At 32.8% G+C, this 19,123-nt stretch overlaps 2 protein-coding genes across 4 annotated transcripts in view; one reads left to right on the top strand and one right to left on the bottom strand.

The window, feature by feature from the left end:
* Positions 1–7,354, top strand: part of LOC143233756 (casein kinase I-like) — a 17,621-nt gene extending 10,267 nt beyond the window's left edge. Inside the window, exons 8-9 of one of the 2 annotated variants that reach the window (XR_013018299.1) lie at positions 1,348–2,169; positions 4,256–7,354. Coding sequence is in view for 1 of the 2 variants with exons in the window: in XM_076470362.1 (XP_076326477.1) it covers positions 1,348–1,599 (252 nt within the window). In the remaining variant the exon portion in view is untranslated. Of the gene's footprint in view, positions 1–1,347; positions 2,488–4,255 lie in introns of those variants that run through there. The other variant, XM_076470362.1, reaches the window with a different exon arrangement.
* On the bottom strand, positions 3,794–19,123 carry LOC143233757 (BTB/POZ domain-containing protein KCTD5-like). 2 transcript variants are annotated; one of them, XR_013018300.1, is made up of 6 exons: positions 18,876–19,123; positions 16,840–16,948; positions 14,117–14,208; positions 9,045–9,186; positions 7,817–7,945; positions 3,794–4,396 (listed from the first exon to the last, which is right to left on the bottom strand). XR_013018300.1 is itself a non-coding variant. In XM_076470363.1 (6 exons), the coding sequence occupies exons 1-6, from the start codon at positions 19,023–19,025 to the stop codon at positions 4,367–4,369; spliced, it is 606 nt and encodes a 201-aa protein (XP_076326478.1). In that variant the 5' UTR covers positions 19,026–19,123; the 3' UTR covers positions 3,794–4,366. The 2 variants fall into 2 exon arrangements, 1 of the variants encoding a protein (XP_076326478.1); XM_076470363.1 differs by having other exon boundaries at positions 9,091–9,186.

The raw sequence follows: 19,123 nt of genomic DNA, 5'->3' as shown, positions 1-19,123 counted from the left end.
AACTTATTTTCTATGTAAAAATGGGCAAATTTTTATAAGGTCTGAATAAAACAACATATGAATCAAGAGTTACGTGTATTTATACTAAAGTTATACAAAAATGTTTAGAAGTGAGTAGTTTTCAGAGATTTGTGACTGTAATGTAAATCACTTTCACATATCAGCCCCCAAATATAGTTTCGGCATTCGAATCTGTTAGATCAAGTCATTGAGGTCTCTTTGGTTGGAGTAGTAGGAGTTTCTCTCACCAGCTGCACCTCTAAAATTGTAATCTGCATCTTCAACATATACCTCCTCTTCTGAGGCTGGATGTTTTCCCTGGCAGTGTGGGACTGGATGATGAAGGTCTAGATACATGATAGCAGATGCATTCTTGCCAGCCTGACATTTGGAAGGGTCCACCATGCAGAAGTAGCAATTGCTTTAGTGGTCAGTGGCTTCATGTTAACTTCATGGCTTTCTTTTTCCCCTCTGTACTATCCTACAAAAGAGCAAAATCAAATCGTTATTATGAAGAATAAATTCATTTCATCCACAACTAATGGGTAAGAGGTTCATGTAAAATATTTTGATATTTTTCTGTACTCTTGGAAATTTAAAAGTATACCTAAATTTTACAAGGTCTAAAAAATTGTACAATATAAAATCTTACTAATTCAAGCAAGCACAAATTGTCCGTCTTACCTTCTAGGGTTTTTCTTGATCCCTGACAGGCATGCCAAAATATGCCTTATAAGCTTCACGTGTTAGCAGATGCTTTCAGAGTATTTTTTTGCAGCTTCTTGATCTCATCTTTGATAAAATCAGATAGGTCTATGCATTCACTTAGGCAGCTAGAACTAAACTGAAGTGGTAAGTGGTGAGCCTCTGTATGCATATTATGTATATATAACTATGAAAAGTTCTAGAAAATTCTCTATGAGCTAATCTACCTGGAATGTTCTGAAAAATGGGTAAGTTTGAAAATTTCATTACCCAGGTCACAAAAGCAGAGTTTGAAGAGAAAAATAGGTCTCTTCCATTTACTTTAGGCATAAGCAATTGGGAAATAACACTTTCTGCCCAGGAAAAGGAAAAAGTAAAAATTTTGTTACAGTGTTATTATTGTTAACTGAAGAGGAAGTAAAACAATGTTTACAGATGGTATACAAGTACAAAATAAATTAAGGAATCCAGACTGACAAAACAAGTGAATCATGTATGTGTACATTGAAAATATTTAAATGAAGGTGAGTCAATTAATTTTACCCCTAATTGTGAACATAAGAGGTTTATGGTCAGAGAAAATACAATAACTTTGAAGCTGGTGTAGATAGAAAGTATCAACATTTGTGATTTTTGTATCAGGGTGGAAACCGTAACCAGCAAGAGGACCGGCACACAAGCAATACCTCGCGGGCTGTCGTGCCAGCACCAGTCACAGGTAGCAGTAATAGATTACACGGAATACCAGATGTGGTTGATCCAACCACTGGACAATCTTTAAATCTCCATCCTGGAATGTCCATGAGGTCCCGCACACGTTCGTCAGTTGTGAAGAAGCCCTCTTCTGGTGATCATGATAACCTCCACAGTTTATCAGTTCTGGTGTCCAAGTGAAAATAATCTGAGTTTTTTACGTAGGTTTTCAGAAGGAACTGGGCAAATTTTATGAGTAGAGCATATACTAATATAAAGTCAAGGCATTCATAAAAATTTTGTGGTAAGATCTTAGCAAACAACAAGTACAGAAGACCAGTTTATTCACCAGTAAAGTTTAATATATCAAGATCTATGTACCCTAAAGTGTTGATGTACGTTAATGTGAACCAAACACTACTGTTTGTTTTTTATAATACTTTAATACTGTAAGTACTAGCACTATAAAACAAAATGAGGGTGTTTTAACTATGATTACCATGAGCCACATATGGTGTGGATTATATTCTCTTACATTGCTCTATAATGTATCATAAATACTGATGTTGAGAAAATGTGTATTAGAAGAATTAAGGCATGTTTACTTGTGAAAGGATGGCAGCAGATAAACCAGTACCTGTGCGTACTTCATTATTTCAACAAAGTGTCACTTCCATTATCCATGACAACCTTTGTGGCTTTGGACTAGTAGAGCAAATTCAAGAGAAGTGGCTTCACCTTGAACACCACCTTTAACTTCACCCAGTTGATGTAAGTTTGAGAGGGTTTAATACAGGACAGTAAGTATGGAACAGACATTCATATTACAGTGTCAACAGTATTGAGAGTTCAGAAACATCAAATATTTAGAAGAGCTGCTGTGTTGTTATTATGAGAGGAACATACTGGACAGTGGGGGTGCGTTATAGAAGTTTATTTTCATTAGAGCAGTCCAACAGATGAGGGTGGGTGCTGTTCATTATCTTCCTTCCCTCTGTGACCCTACAGGTTATAAATTAGAAATGAGTAGCAGAGATACCTTTGTATTGCTTTGTTTGAATATTCAAATAAACAAGTCAGGACCTAAAAGATATAGTAGTTTTTATATAGATTTACAGGCCCCTTGAATTAATATTTATACACAGTCATATTAATCTTGCCTTAAGTAAGTGTTCTTAAATAGATTGTATCTAAGTCCAAGCCAAACTGTAGACTATTCCTAATTGTTATCCACAGTTCATAATTAAAGAAGTTGAGTGTTGTGTCAATATGTTAGCTACTGTCTAAAACTTGAGTTTAGTTCTGTTGTAGCCAGTGGTTTCTTCTATTTAATCAAATAAACACTATTTCACTTCAAAAGTTAACTCTAGGGGAAAAACAATTGAAACCCAGGTTAAAACAGAGTGACTTATTATAGTGTTCTAATGTCTGAAGTAAAATGACTACATTTTACTGACATACTTATAATTGGCTGTAAAGTTACGGTCTTGAAAATATACAACAAAATGTAAATAATCACTTAGTTATTTCATCATAACATTGTAAGATTTTTTAAATATTACTAAACACCTCTACCTTGAAAAATTAATTTCTAACAAAAACACATACAGAACTAGAATTAAAGAGATAACAATAACATGGGTGTCTCTTTCAATATTTACACATGAAAAGACTCGCTATCTATTCTTGTTTTATAAATACATCAAATGAGCTATGTACAGTAGAAATTTTCAGGTTCAGATAAATTTCTTCTTACACTTTGTTCAACTGATTATGTGCACCTGCATTAAGAACAGTATTACATGTTACTAAATGTTGGAGACAGTGCAAGTTATCAGAAGATGGGATTACCCATAATCATACTCAAACGTCCAAACATGTAATTTACTTTTTATGACAAAGTACTAGAATTTTCAAATTCTTTTAAAAGTTATTCCCTACATTTAAGACACGTAGAAGAATATTTACTTCTGCTGTAACTTCTCTAAGAAGGACAACACTTCATAACCATATAAAATTAATCTCAAAAAAACGACAGGGTGTGTACACAAACAATGTACCATTAAGAAATTCAAATTGATTGCCTACCTTACACTACAGTAAAGAACAACTGTGTACTGTTTATCTAGATTTAAAAAAGTACATCTAGAAACATAATTGTCTTCTAAGTTTGGAATAAGTGTACACTTTAAATCATTGACTACTCCATAAACCAGGTGATCAAATGTAAGCACTGCACCCTATTCTGACTTGAATAAGTGAAGAAATATTGAACATTAGTCAAGTGGTCATTAAAACTTTTCATACCCCCTCACAGTTTGGAATCAGTTACTGAAAAAGACAGGTTCCAGTGTCTCCATCATTGCAATTAACTTACTATAATATAGAAAAATCTCTTACTACAAATGTTAAAGTAGTTCTTTATTGTTCAGTAAAACTGTTTTACAAGTCAAAATTTTTGTCATCTTAAAAAAATGTTTGTTTTTGTTCATCCCTAGAGCTGAATCACACAAACAACATTTCTCAATTTGTTTGCAAATATATAATTAAAAATGTAAAACACTAGAAAGGTAGTCATTGATGACTTCAAATCATTCAAGGACAAAAATTGCTTACCTGCTCGAACACATTTGTAATACTTGTATGATAACATGTTTGACTCCCACAAAGTTAAAATAAGACTAGCTTGTAGTCCTTCTCTAAGCTTTTAGAAGCTAGCTTCCTGCTGGACACACCAGTTAACATGCACTGTGCCTTTTTATTGACACACTACATGGTCACATAAAACTTTTATAAAAGAACAGCAAGATATACTATAAAAACAAATTTATGCTGATAATTTATTTCTCTTTTAAAGGTGGATAGGCACCATGTGCGTGGAGTGAAATCTGTCACTAGGGGGCGCCACCAAGTTTTATATTGCAGTCGACTGTTATTAAACTTTTCATAGGCAGTACCTCGTGGAACTTTACATCCTGGAGGCTCGCTGTTGTATCACCTGTTTCACAAGACAAAAAGTAATGGTTAGCATCAAAACTGTTAGACATCATTAACAATACAAGGAATGAAAATAGATATTTGCAATAGATACTTACTCTAATCACAAGATTAGCTTTTCCTATTGCTCTCTCTTTGCACACATTTTTGAATGCATGGCACAAAGCTTCATCCCACATTTCTGCACTCAAAGGAGAGCACTAGTGACACCACTATGGAACTATCACTACCAAGTTTCGCAAAATATGCACCAGAATTGTGTGGGAAAGGAAGTACCTATTGGGAAAATTATAACTTCTGAAACAGGTTAGCTTGAATCCCCAACTGAAATGGAAGAAGGACTACTGTGAGGGAAATGAAATGATATCTCCTGGAAGTAGCTAAAGAACCATATTGATGTTCCAGTCCAGTAGTGACAACACCATAAGTAATGGATCAACATAATAGACAGGAGAAGCAAAGATGTAGAAATTGGAATAATAGAAGGTATGTATATATATATATTATTGCTGACCAAAACCCAGAAATTAAGGAGACCAAATAGCCATATAAGAAATTTGGAGATACACCCAGAACCTCTTAGACAAAAGCTCAAGAGAGAGAGAGAAAAAAAAAAACACAAACTACACTTCCTCATGTGCACTGTCAAGGGACAAAAATAGTGGGATAAGTGAAAAGCTACTCTGAGAGGGGATCAGACATGAAGATGGTGGATGGGAAGAAAAGGTTGTGGTTGATGTAACAGGTCTGAAAGTACAAAAAAAGGGATCACCAGGAGCAAAAGCAACCAATGGAAATCAACCATCAAAGAGGAAAGGGAAGGAGAATAAGAGCATCCAAAGGGTCTTATGCAAGGATCTACTTGTCAAGAAGGAGCCATTGAAGCAGAGCCCTGTCAAAGGGTATGACAGGAGTCACCAGTAGTAAGTAAAGAACATACAAGGTTGTTCAAATGGTGCCAGTTCCATAGAATGGAGCTCAGAAGGAGAAGACTCTGCTTGACCAAGATGGGTGTCGAAGAAAACTCAAATGTACAAGGTATTGGAGAGGATGAAGGATCAACTGTAATCAACCATCCCTAGGCACATAGTTCTCAGAAGAAGCTGTTAGCCATGGACACATGAAAGTGCTGTCCCAGGGCATGATTAGGCAGAGCAAAGGGGCAATTTACTCGACAAAAATATATAGCATGGAAGCCAACCCGAAGATCCATGTGCTCAAAAATTACACCACCCCATGATGAACAAACTGATGGAAATAAAACCCAAGCAACCTGCACAGAACAAGTATGATTTCCAGACAGATGAGAAGGTCAGGTACTTACCAGGGATCCCACAGAGAAGGAAAAAGGGTAAGATGAAACTCTATAATGTTCTGGTTTCTAGTGTTCTATTAGAGAATAAAGGGTTGCTCTGATAAATGAAATTCATTAGATGAGCTACCACCACAACCATTGCCATTGGTTGCATACGATATATCACTGCAAAAATCTATGAACTGCAGTCCAATGGAAAGCTGGGACAGGCAGAGCTGTCAAGGGTAAAGTCTGGAGACATGACATAACTACCTCTGGACAAATGCCACTTGCAACTCCAAGGATAGAGTAATCTTGTCACAGTTGAAACATCGTAAAAACAGGACCATACGAAGGACTTGTATACACAGGGCTGGTCAATGGTCCACAAGAATAGTGTCACAACCTAAAAGTCCAAAAGAGAAGTGAACCATGCATGTGACCACAGACCAAGTCAACACGTAGCCCAAAGAGAAAAGATATCTCCAGAAAACTCTGTAAGGATCCTGTGAAGTTACTTAAACAGAAAGAGGATTGAAGTATTACAGAGTGCAAGAGGAAGACTAAACTAGGAAAACAGACATATATGGGAGAAACACGAAAATTGGGATCTGTCCCCCAAAACAGGTAAAATTGAACCCACAACGAATTATCCAGAATTTTGTAGCCTGCCCTAAAAGCCATAAGGGTGGACTGATCCAAAGCCCACATGGGACTGAGCATACCAGTGTTATCAACTAATGGGAGGCAAAAGCACAGTGGAAACCCAAACATTAGAAATTTAGGGGAAAGACATCATATTCCTGAGATCTAATCCTCAAGAAAGCCAAACAGAATCCTCATAAAGGTGGTGGGGTAAAATGATGTAAGCCTAAAAGTGTAAAAGGCTTGAAAATTACAGACAGAAGAAGACAGTATGCATGTTAGAGATTGATCCATCATCTATGACAGGTCCCCTACACCTTTAGTTGAAAGTGCACCCAAAGTGGTAAGTTACTTCTGAATTCAGAGTAGATACTAAGCCAGTGAAAAATGCATGGCAAGCAGACATAAATCAAATAATGTGAAAGAAAAGTGAAATTAAATGAAGTTCAATAAAATTAAATCACTTCTGGGTCCAATAGTCTAAAGACAGGCGTTTACACTCGAGCACCCAAAGAGAGATGTAATAGTTCAGTAGCGTGACATATGGAGTGTTCTCCTTCTGGTGAATAAGTGAGGCATGATGATGGAACTTTGGATTCCAAAAGAGGGCAGCACAGAATGAACAGCTAATTTTGCGAGTGGAGGGAAAGTAGAATAACAGAATTAACTTTTATAGCCACCATTAACAACATAAGAAGTAATGGTAAACGTTAAAACTGTTGTATGCATCATTAGCAATGTAAGGAATGATGGTAAACATTATGATGTTAATGTGATGGAGAAAAATGTTAGGTTAGAGATAAGAAATATATTCTAGAACAACTTCATCACTGTATTTAAATATTCCATCCTGTTTTGTGTTTATGTAAACATTTGAGTGACTTCATAAGAAAGGTAAACAATTTTACATGTGAAGTACCTCAACGACAAGTTATGTGCTCATTATCTGATTTCTGTAGTACACGTTGGTGTATGGAAGACATATTAACACTAAAAATAAACAAATTTATAACACCAAAATGTTATTATATAATTAGATGCTCAACGTTTCACTTTACAGCTTCTTTAGGAATGTTTACCAAAATCAACATTACAAAGCTCCAAACAGTATAAATAAAATATTATACTTGAATCATATGTAACCTGTATGCCCTGTTTAATGACTTACTATCTTCATAACAACCTCCAACATGTTTACGGTAAACTTTTTCATTATCTCATGACCAAAAACCAACAACAGGATGAAGAAATATTATAAACATTAAACTATATTTTACAAACTCTCTATACTACCCAAATTATAAACCAGTTTCTTTCTTAACTGAAAAAAAACAATTTTTCATACTTTAAAAAAATGCAGGTAGAGGTCAAACATCTTATTCTTAACTATCCTTCCTTAACTTGACCAGAAAAACCACAGATGTAAACTACACTTATGTATTATCCCAAACCCTAAAAATTTCATCAGTAAAAGATTCTTACTTTTGCACGATCAGTAGATTCAAACTCCGATGATGTAAACATCGAGCCCGGATACTCCCTGGATACGACACACAAAAACTCTGCGTGATCATCACTACCATAGTTATAGGACGAACCAATATTTATTAGCTAGAAAGACAAAAATATGTTGTCATCATGTGAATGAAAAATAATAACTGTTTAATATCCTTCCATTGTTAGACATCTGATATTGTAAAAGAGTATATAAACAACTTTACATTATATTATGGGAATGATACACATCACAAAGAATAGTACACAAAGCATAAAGAAATACATTATAAACAATATTACATAATGTTTGAGTAATGAAATACATGAATTGAAACAATGTTCAAATATATTAAAATGATTTAAAAAACATATTACACACCTTAAACTACATCACGATAACAAAACAAAGTTAACAACGGAAAAATTTACAATACGAATATATTAAATTATAATGGTCCTGATAACAAGAAGCAAACTACGTAACTTTGCAATATGACAACATTATAGTGTAACAGTTCTGATATATACAAGATACCTACATAACTTTACAATATGACAATATTAGTGTTATGGTTCTGATATCTAGATGCTAGCTACATAGCTTTACAACATTGCAATATTACAGTGTAATGGTTCTGATATCTAGAAGCTAGCTACATAACTTGACAATATTACAGTGTAATGGTTCTGATATCTAGGAGCTAGCTACATAACTTTACAATATAAAAATAATATAGTGTAATGGTTCTGAAGCTAGCTATGTAAGTTTACAATATGACAATAATATAGTGTAATGGTTCTCATAAAAGCCAGCTACATAACTTCATAATATGACAATATAACAGCATGATGGTACTGATACCTAGAAAATTCCTACATAACTTTACAGTATAATAATATTACAGTGCAATGGTTCTGATACGTAGACGTTTGCTACATAGTTTTACAATATAACAATATTACAGAGTAACAATTCTGATACCTACAAGCTAGGTACATAACATTTAAAATGTGATAATATTACAGTGTAATGGTTCTGATACCTACAAGTTAGATACATAACTTTATAATATGACAATATTTTAGTGTAATGGTTCTGATAACTAAAAGCTAGTTACATAATTTTACAATATGACAATATTACAGTGTAATGGTTCTGAAGCTAGCTATGTCTTTAAAATATAACAATACTACAGTCTAATGGTTCTCATACCTAGGAGCTATCTAAATATGACCAGATAACTACTTGCTTCATCTACCTGTTCAAACCTCCATCCATCAGACATAGTGGACACCATCTGGGTGAGCTCATCTTCGTGACATTGTAAAACCCTGTACACATGTTTATTAGAATCCTGTGGGAAAAAGATGAAGTTAACATGTTGTTAAAATACGAAAGACAAGGTAACATTCATATCAGACACACATGTTGTGTATAAAATGGGATAACAAAAGAATAAATAAGTAAAACTTAATAAGTCAAAACGAATTATGTGTAACTATAGTTGGGTCATTTCCAAGAAATACCTCATTACAAATACCACATGTTTATTGTGTTCTCTAATAGCCTGAAAATGACCCAGAGTATCATCCATATTCAAAGTGGACTCAAATCCTTATTATACAATAATGGTGTTCTATGTCAAAAAGAAAGCAATGATACTGCACTGTGATATGTGAGTTAAGACATGGAAAACAATGGCACTGCACTGTAATATGAGAGTTAAGACATGGAAAGCCAGAGATGAACATTAAAGCTGGCCTGATGAACAAGTAAAGTAGAACTAAAAACACTATTTCAGGAGAAGAGCACCATCCTTCATATTAAAACTATTTCCTTTTCCAAATTCAAATCTTTTCATTGTTCTTTTTCTTGTAACTAGAATTAAGCTGTAAAAGTAAAAAAACACACAATAAAAACTATTTTTTACAGGCAGTAGTCTGCCAATACCATAAAGAAGTTGAAAGGGGTCTGCCAGTTGGAAAAATTTGGGAACCCCTCCCTAACACACAATATCCCCTATATATCATTAGACAGTTTCCAGTTACCACATAAATATTAAGTTATAAACATCTCAATCAAATACCCTTTAACTCTTCTTCCTTTAATAAGAAAGAACTTCAGATGTCATAACCTTTCATTGTATGACATGGTTTCCATATTGAACCCTTTCCAAAAATTCAATGTCTTTTCTAAGGAAAGGAGTCTAAGACTACACACAATATTCCAAATGTGGCTTAACCAGTGACTTGTACAATAAAATTATTAACCTCTTTAGACTTGTATTTAATATTTCTGTAGATACAACCTAAAATCCTATTTGCCATACCACTACCAACAACACATTGCTTGGATGGCTTCAGAGACTGATGAACCATTACACCAAGGTCCTTTTATTCCATATCACAGTAAAAGTTATTCCCACACATATTTTCTTGTATTTATTATAATTAAATTTGTGTATTTTTCCAACTCACTAAATGATCTAAATCGTTCTGTAATGCAGCAGCATCCTCTTCACAGCCAGCAACACCCAAGATCTTAGTATAAGTAATTTATTGATAATTCCCCCAATCTCTTTCATATATGTATATGACTCTAACTTGAGGTAATACACATATGATATAAATCCAGTGTAACTAAACTCAGTTTATAACTCCTGTTTTCTTTCACCCAGACACCCCTACCTTCATCAATACAACTAGTAACATTTTCAAAGATTATCAAAAGGTTAGTAAGACAAGACTTTTCCCTAGTGAATTGTGCTGATTGTTCATCAGGTATGAAACTCTGTTATATAACTTTTTAAAACATATTTCATGAGGCTTCCCAAACATCGATGTAAGACTAATACGTCTGTAATTACTGGACCAATTATCATGTCTGCCATGAAGGAGAAGCCTTAGTCATCATCTAGTCTTCTGTCACCTGCCCATTACTGTAGTCATTGGTTCACTTGTTCAGTCGTTAGCTTCTTTCAGAAACTTTTTATTTAAAGTTTTCTTATGAAGCTTAGAATTAATGTGATCATCTTGTTGCTAATTATCAACTGTTCACAGTCAGGAATATTGGTTAGATCTTCACAAGGAAAAACTAAAGAAATATTAGGTTTTAATGACCCAGCTATCTCATAATCATCAGATTAGTTTTTTTGTATCATCTCTCAAAGGCAGTTCTTCCATCCTAACAGTTTGTTTGCACCCAAATATTTCCCAATTTCTACCCTCTCAATATTTGAAGTTAACAATAAATATAAGAAAATGATCCTAAACAATTTCCAAAAACGTCTTTCTTATGGTTTGACTTTTAACCTTTTCCACTACATATGTGACTGAAATTAAAATTGCCCATAATTATAAACAGCTAAAACCTTAATCTTACTGTAAATTATCTCAATTACATCAGCATCACCTGGTGGTCTGTAACAAATCTCAATTAAAAATCTTCTTCCCTTTATATCCACTAACACAAACCCAGATAAATTCGAACTCTGTTAATATCCTCACTTTACATATCAAGTTACTAACTCTCTCTTTTGAACAATATTCCTATTAAACCACTTAGAAGCCCACATTTCAGTGATATTACATTCATTTAGCCATGTTTCAGTTATTCCAATTATATCAAAATCCTCCATTCCTACCAATGCTTATTTCTTATACTTTTAGCATTACAGTTTACCTTACCATTATAACTACTTTTGAATTTTGGTCTTATGCTACACACTTATTCTTACATCTTGTTTTTACTGCATTTAGTTTATCATGGCCAAATACTGCCCTTACAGTAGAGTTAACAGCCCAAGTAAACAAGCCAGCCCTTGCCCTATTCAAATGTAAACCATCCATTCCCAAAAACTTCCTTTTACCAATGAACTGATTCTTCAAGTCCAACAAGTCAACTATCTCTTCCTTACATTTTAACCTAAGCCTAACTTTCAGCCCTAATAACCTACTTATAATTCCATCCACACAATTACGTCTCGGCAGTAGCTGACAGAATTAAATTATCATGATTTTTTAAACATCTCCATCAATCACTGGTAATTCAAGATTAGCTCTACTGAACTACTTTTCCCAAAGTCATTAGCTCCTGCACTAAAAAGATTGCACCCTTCAATATCATTTGCTTCATCAGTTAAACCCTTCACCCCAGTTCTCAGATAATTTAAACTGCTTTTCTAATTTATCCACATGCTTATCAAAGAATCACTTATAGCTATAAACCACCTTCCATTTTTGAGCCTTATTATTTTCTCTTCCTTTAGAGTTTTGTCCCTTTCTTCACATGATGACAATTGAAATGTGTTACATCAAAAACCAATTAAAGCCATTACTACTGCTAGTACTCTGTCATTAGTAGCTACCATTTCCTTTACATGTAAAACCTTAAGTTCTTTCTTAAATTCTCCTGTTCATTCCTACACTTCATCCTTCTCAATCTACTGGCTCTACTCTATTTAGAACTGCCTTCAACCTGCAAACTCTATGTATAACATACATATCTCCACTGCTCACTTCTTTAGAAGTATATGCCAACCAAGTATCAAATAAAACTTACTATCTGCAACCACTCTGGGTGCTTAACACCTACTACACTACTCTTACCTGGTAGTAAACAGTCAACTACATTCAAGTATTTTCTTCAAAAATACTGTTAAGCCTAACATTTGAGAATTAAATATAAAATTGTATTACTATTTCATCTTGAGACTAAAGTAATTATGTTAATAATTAAAATATGCAGGTGACAAATAATTAGCCTATAAATAACATTTATGTACCAATACAATGCATTTAGTCTTATCTTAAAGCTTATCCATTAGTTTAGTTGCAAGTAAAGTTAAGGTACATTCCTAAGCTTAATCTTAGTCATACACCATCAAGCACTAATTTAAATATTTAATCTTACTAATGATATTTGACTAGAGAAGAAAATAGGTTGCCATTTCACTGGTCAATTGACTGCTTTACTAACCTGATTACTGTGTTTTAACTAACAATTGTAAACTTCTTGTAACCTGTTTTTTTTAATGATTCATAGAAAAAATAACAGTTTGAGCTTCCACAATGTAAACATACAATAATGGCAACAAATCTTCATGTTTTATTATCAAAATACTGTTGAATGACTAGCCAGAGGCTAGTGATCATTTAGTTACTACTAGTAGTTTAAAAAATTAATGTAGAGCTCTGAAAAAAAATTTGTATTATAATAAAAATTAATAAAATTAGATATATTAAACACTATAACCAGTACTGTTAGTGAAGAGAACAAAGTGTACCTTACTTATAGAACAAACAAACACTAGCTGTTGTTTTTAAGTACTGTTGTAGATTTAATGTTCATGGAACACTCTAGCAACATAACCATGTATAAACATTTTCTACAAACCACCCCAAAAAATCTTGTCACAAACAGAAACCCAATATATAGCTCCAACAACGTTACTTTACTATTTCGAGAATGGATTCAAGTTTCAAAAATGTATACTTGAAAAGACTTGGCATCATAATACTGAGTGTTTCTCTATCTAATAAACACTCACAGTTTCTTCTCTTATAAAAATTCATTAGAAAGCAAAACATAAATCACAGAGAAAAAATAACCAAATCTTTCTTGGATCTATTTTCCTCTTTCATCTATATATTTATAAAATACCCGGTGTTTCTCAAACTTACATTTTTTTTCTTTTACTACTGTGTAACCTTCTCAGGAGTATGTGAAATAAAATGAGTAAAACCAGGGTTTTAAGGGTTCTTACAAAAAAAAAAGATACATCCTATTATCATTTTTACTTAAATTAAGTTCTTAAAAACTTTATTAAGACTATAAACAATTGAAGTACAATGTTTATTCCAAAGGAAATAATCTGTAACTTGTGTATCAGTCCAGACAAAAACTACAGAACTTTAAGCACACTGAGCTATAAGACTAAATATTCATCTAATTCACTATAGAACAGCAGGGTTGACTTCAAAACAAACACATTTTACTACTAAAACACTTTGTAATTCACTATACAACATCAGAGTGGTTGACTTTACAACAAACACATTTTACTACTAAAACACTTTGTAATTCACTATACAACATCAGAGTGGTTGACTTTACAACAAACACATTTTACTACTAAAACACTTTGTAATTCACTATACAACTGCAAGGTTTACTTCACAACAAACATTTTACTACTAAAACACTTTGTAATTCACTATACAATAGCAGGGTTGACTTTAAAACAAACACATTTTACTAATAAAACAATCTGTTAGAGTTCATACCTTTATTAAACTGGCATTTCTTTCCTGAATTCGGTTTCTGATTAGTCTGATTAAATCTGTGATGTTATAGAACTCAGCTTCTTCTAGAATTCCTTCATAGAAAAAATTAAGAACCTGAGGTTAGAGGTTTACTTCACACACACATATACAGGTCATTTTCATTCTGTAATGAAATCTTAATGACGAGTGAAAGCTACCACCTACTGTATGAACTACATACATAATAAATCTAAATGTATTACGTCACATTCTCAAAACTCACATTATAAACTTTTATATATCATACTACAGATAGTTTTATTGCCAGTAAGTGTTTCCATACTCATGGTATCATATATGATTAAATTTTATTATACAGTATAAGACAAAAAGGTCTAAATAGCTCCATTCTACAGTTTTAATGAACTTTTGATATAAACTCAAGATAATAATTTATCCACTTTTTCTGCAGCTATGATAACTAGGTACAGCAAGCAATCTCTACAAACAGTAATAATTTCCAGAACGCTATATAACTTTCTCTTTAACTGTTCCTTTCACCTGCCATGTGAAAATCCTGTACCATAATGCTTTCTACAGTTTTTAAAAGAGCTATACAAATGTAAAAAACCCTGTAACAGATAAAGGTGCTTTAATTATTAACAACAAAAACAGTTAAAGGTACTGTAATTATCACTAACTATTAAAAGTGCTGTAATTATTAACAACACTATAACAATTATAAAGGTGTTGTGATAATTAACAGCAACAATTATAAAAGTGTTGTGATTATTAACACCACCATGACAGTTAAAGGTGCTGTGATTATTAACACTAACAGTTAGAGGTACTGCAATTAACACTATAACATTTAAATTTATCATTAACAACACTAAGAGTTAAAGTTGCTGTAAATACTAACACCATAACAGTTATAGGTGCTGTAATTATTAACAACACTAACAGTTAGAGGTACTGCAATTAACACTATAACATTTAAAGGTGCTGTAATTATTAACAACAGTAATAGTTAAAGGAGTTGTAATTTGTAAGACTAACAGTTAAAGGTGCTTAATTAACACTATAACATTTAAAGGTGCTGTAATTATTAACAACAAAAACAGTTAAAGGTACTGTAATTATTAAAACTATTAAAGGTGCTGCAATTATTAACACTATAACAATTGTAAAAGTGTTGTGATAATTAACACCACCATAACAGTTAAAGGTGCTGTAATTATTAACACTAACAGTTAAAGGTACTGCAATTAACACTACCATTTAAAGGTGCTGTAATTATTGACACTAAGAATTAAAGGTGCTGTAAATACTAACAACAGTAATAGTTAAAGGTAATTTGTAACACTAACAGTTAAAGGTACTTAATTATTAACACTATAACAGTTAAAGGTGCTTAATTATTAGCACTATAACAGTTAAAGGTGCTTAATTATTAGCACAATAACAGTTAACCTGTTGACTGCCAAGTATTTCAGCTGCTACAATACAATTCTAATGCTTCTTCATTTTGTAACCTTTTTCATGATGCCATTTTGGATCGAAAGTGAAACAATTTGTAAGTAAATCAAATGCATGTATGGTGTTGACATCTAGCTTTGAAATTAGGTATTATTGAAAATGAATTAACTCGTCCGTGGCACTGTGTTACCGATCGACTTGAACGAGTTATCTCGTCTACGGCACTGAACAGGTTAAAGGTGATGTAATTATTAACAACATAATTATTAATTATTAACACTAACTATTAAAGGTGCTGAATTTATTAACAACACTATCACAGCTAAAGGTGCAGTAATTATTAACGACAATAGCAGTTAAAGGTGCTGTAATTACTAACAACAGTAACAATTAAAGATGTTGTAATTATTAACAACACTAACAGTTATACAGGTGTTGTAATGACACCATAACGGTTAAAGGTGCTGTAGTTATTAACACTAACAGCTAAAAGTGCTGTAATTAAGAACACCATAACAGATAAAGGTGTTGTAATAATTAAGACAATATAACAGTTATAAAGGTGTTGTAATAATTAACAACACTGTAAGAGCTAAAGATGTTGTAATTATTAACAAAACTATAACAGTTAAAGGTGCTGTAATTATTAACACTAACAGTTAAAGGTGCTGTAATTATTAACACTAACAGATAAAGGTGCTGTAATTATTAACAACAGTAGCAGTTAAATGTGCTGTATTTATTAACAACAGTAGCAGTTAAAGATGCTGTAATTACTAACAATGCTATAACAATTAAAGGTGCTGTAATTATCAGGCTTAATTAATGGTGATGCACACGTACCTTACATAAACAGAACAAAGAATTTTCTCTTAACTTTAGTGCATGTTTTATATATTAGTAGCAGTCAAAAACTTGGAACTGAGAATCTTGTAAATCAGTAACAATGTAAATCTTTTACATCAGCTGCTGCAATTCTTACTGTAAGTATGACTCATCTCAAGATAAGTTGGATTAACTGTGATAAAGTTTTAGTAACAATATTTACAAACATCTGAAACTGTGGAGTTTCTCAAGGTGTTTCAAAGTATATCTATCATTAAATGGATGTAGTCTTACACTACACAATATATAGCTATTCTATCTCAAAAATGTACTTCAAATTTTCTTAAGTTTACTACATAACCATTAAGATATATTTTGTTGAGAATTTTATTGTTTCTTCATATATTTCAAATGCTATAAGTAAGGCACATATGGTTTACCTTCTTCTGCGAGACCCTTGTCAATAACTAATTTTCCATGACGTAAATAATTTAGGACTGGTCCAAAATAACTTGGGTCTCTGTCAATGAGAAAGGCTCCAGTATCATCCTGTAGAGGCAGAAATATACTTACCTCTTTAATTCCATGAAATCAAACAAACAAATAGAGACAGCTTCAAGCCATACATATTTCAAGTTTAGATACAAATTTAAGTGTTACCAAGTCTTTATCAAACATACAAAATATATAATATTAATAGAAAGTAATGCACTTTTGACAGACAAACTAATTTTTAATTTTAACACCTCTGATGAAAGAATAATGTACTATTTATCTTGGACCAACGTGAATTCCTGGTAGAAAAATGGATAACCTTACCTTTAAATTAAAACTAGTAAATGTTAAACTTATTCTAACCTTTTATTTTGATACAAATTTGTTGATTTATAACGTAAATTGTCAAGAAAAGTCTGCAGGCTGCATGAGTTGGCAACAGTAACAAAGAACCAGGACTTCCCAGTACAAATTCAAAGTACTGAATTTTAATGGAGAATAAAATTACAATGATTCCTATAACTCTTACTTGGTGAATCTCCATAATTACAGAATTGTAGAAAACAAGACAATTTTACTTTTGTCAAATATGTTAGTTATTACGATCGTGGTTTCACAAGTAAAGGCACTCTGGCAATATATCTCATGGCCAAAGTCCTGATTCAGGAATACATATATCTGCAACAGTGTCATACTTAGTTTGGTGTTCAATCACACGCTGACAGCTGCACTGTATAGTCGGAGGAGGCTTAACAAAATCAAAGTGTCTCTCAAAACGTGAAGCTACTAGAAAGTTTCAAAAAAAGGTACCTGATTTACAGTTACTCACAGTAGCCTTCTGCCAGTATTATAGTAAATACTGTTCAGTGGCAGTGAAATGTTACTTAAAGAGTCCATAGTTCAAGACACGGAAAAAGTTAAATTTTGTGAAATATGGGTAGTAAATTTTTAGACTGTATGGGCCCAAAATTCACTCACACTTGCTCATAAAAACTTGGTGTGTTGTTTAAATGTTTGTATTACTTCTTGTAATATTAATGCTTTCCCGCACTTTTGAAATAACTGCTACTATGATTTAAAATCATATGTAAACACACAAGTTTACTGAGATGTTGGTAATATCAGAATAAAACTTATCTTCTTATTGGAAATATGATGAAAAAGTGGACAAAAATATAAAAAGATCTGAAAATATAAACCTGAGTTTTGGGACTATAAATTGATAATGCTAAATAAATCACACTGGGTAATATATACATCACTAACAAGAGACATACACACTTGGAAAGTAATCTTTTATTATTTGACTTGCAATGTAGGGATGAAATGAAAAAACAAGCATTGCTTATTACTCTAAAAACCTAGATCCAAACTTATTCTTTAATATAATTATTAACCTGTTAGAGCTATAAACTTCAGAAAATTAGGGAACTGTTTGCTTTATGATGTATGTATCTGGTTTAGTTTGAACTTCACACAAACCTACACAACAGCTGTATGCACAAGCCATCCCTAATTTAGCAGTGACAGACTTTATGGATAGTGGACAAAGAACATCTCCAACTATCAACTCTTTTTACCAACAAATAGTGGTTGGACAAGTATCTTTGGTGTTAGTTGCATGCCCTAACTGTACGTGACATTCGCAGTTAGCTCCTATAACTTTTGTTAGATAGGTTAAGCTTTTCTACATATTGACTAAAACTATGAGGAGGGTAAAAAAACCAAAAAACCCTAAACTTACTTACTTAGGTGGTTTGATTTTGAATTTGGGTTTCATTGCTTTATTTTATTTAGACACGAAGAGTTGTTATTCTCCATCTTACGATTAATAATCGCAAACACTCTCATATGCCATCTACATCAGTAACGATCCATGCACTACTAGTTACAAAACAAATAGTCACTACCATTTCTAACATCACGACTTAAAGAAAACACGACTTAATTATTATACATATACTGAATAGGCCTAGCATACCTTATCCGAATTAAGATCTGGATCCTCTTGGCAAAGCCGACATAAGAATGACTTTGGGTCTCTACATAAAGTAGTTTTGGTGGTTAAAAAGTACGTACCACCAACATTTAACTTTACCCACTGATTACAACGTGAAATTTTGGAATTCATAATATTAAAACAAGACTTCAATCTTTGATCCTGTGCTCGTTAACCCCATGGTTAGCCGCCATGTTCGTGAAATAACACGAGTAACAATTTGTCAGCAG

This window comes from Tachypleus tridentatus, chromosome 12, assembly GCF_004210375.1.
Source record: "Tachypleus tridentatus isolate NWPU-2018 chromosome 12, ASM421037v1, whole genome shotgun sequence".
In the NCBI taxonomy this organism is placed as follows: domain Eukaryota; kingdom Metazoa; phylum Arthropoda; class Merostomata; order Xiphosura; family Limulidae; genus Tachypleus; species Tachypleus tridentatus.
This window is presented reverse-complemented; position numbering and strand designations above follow the sequence as displayed.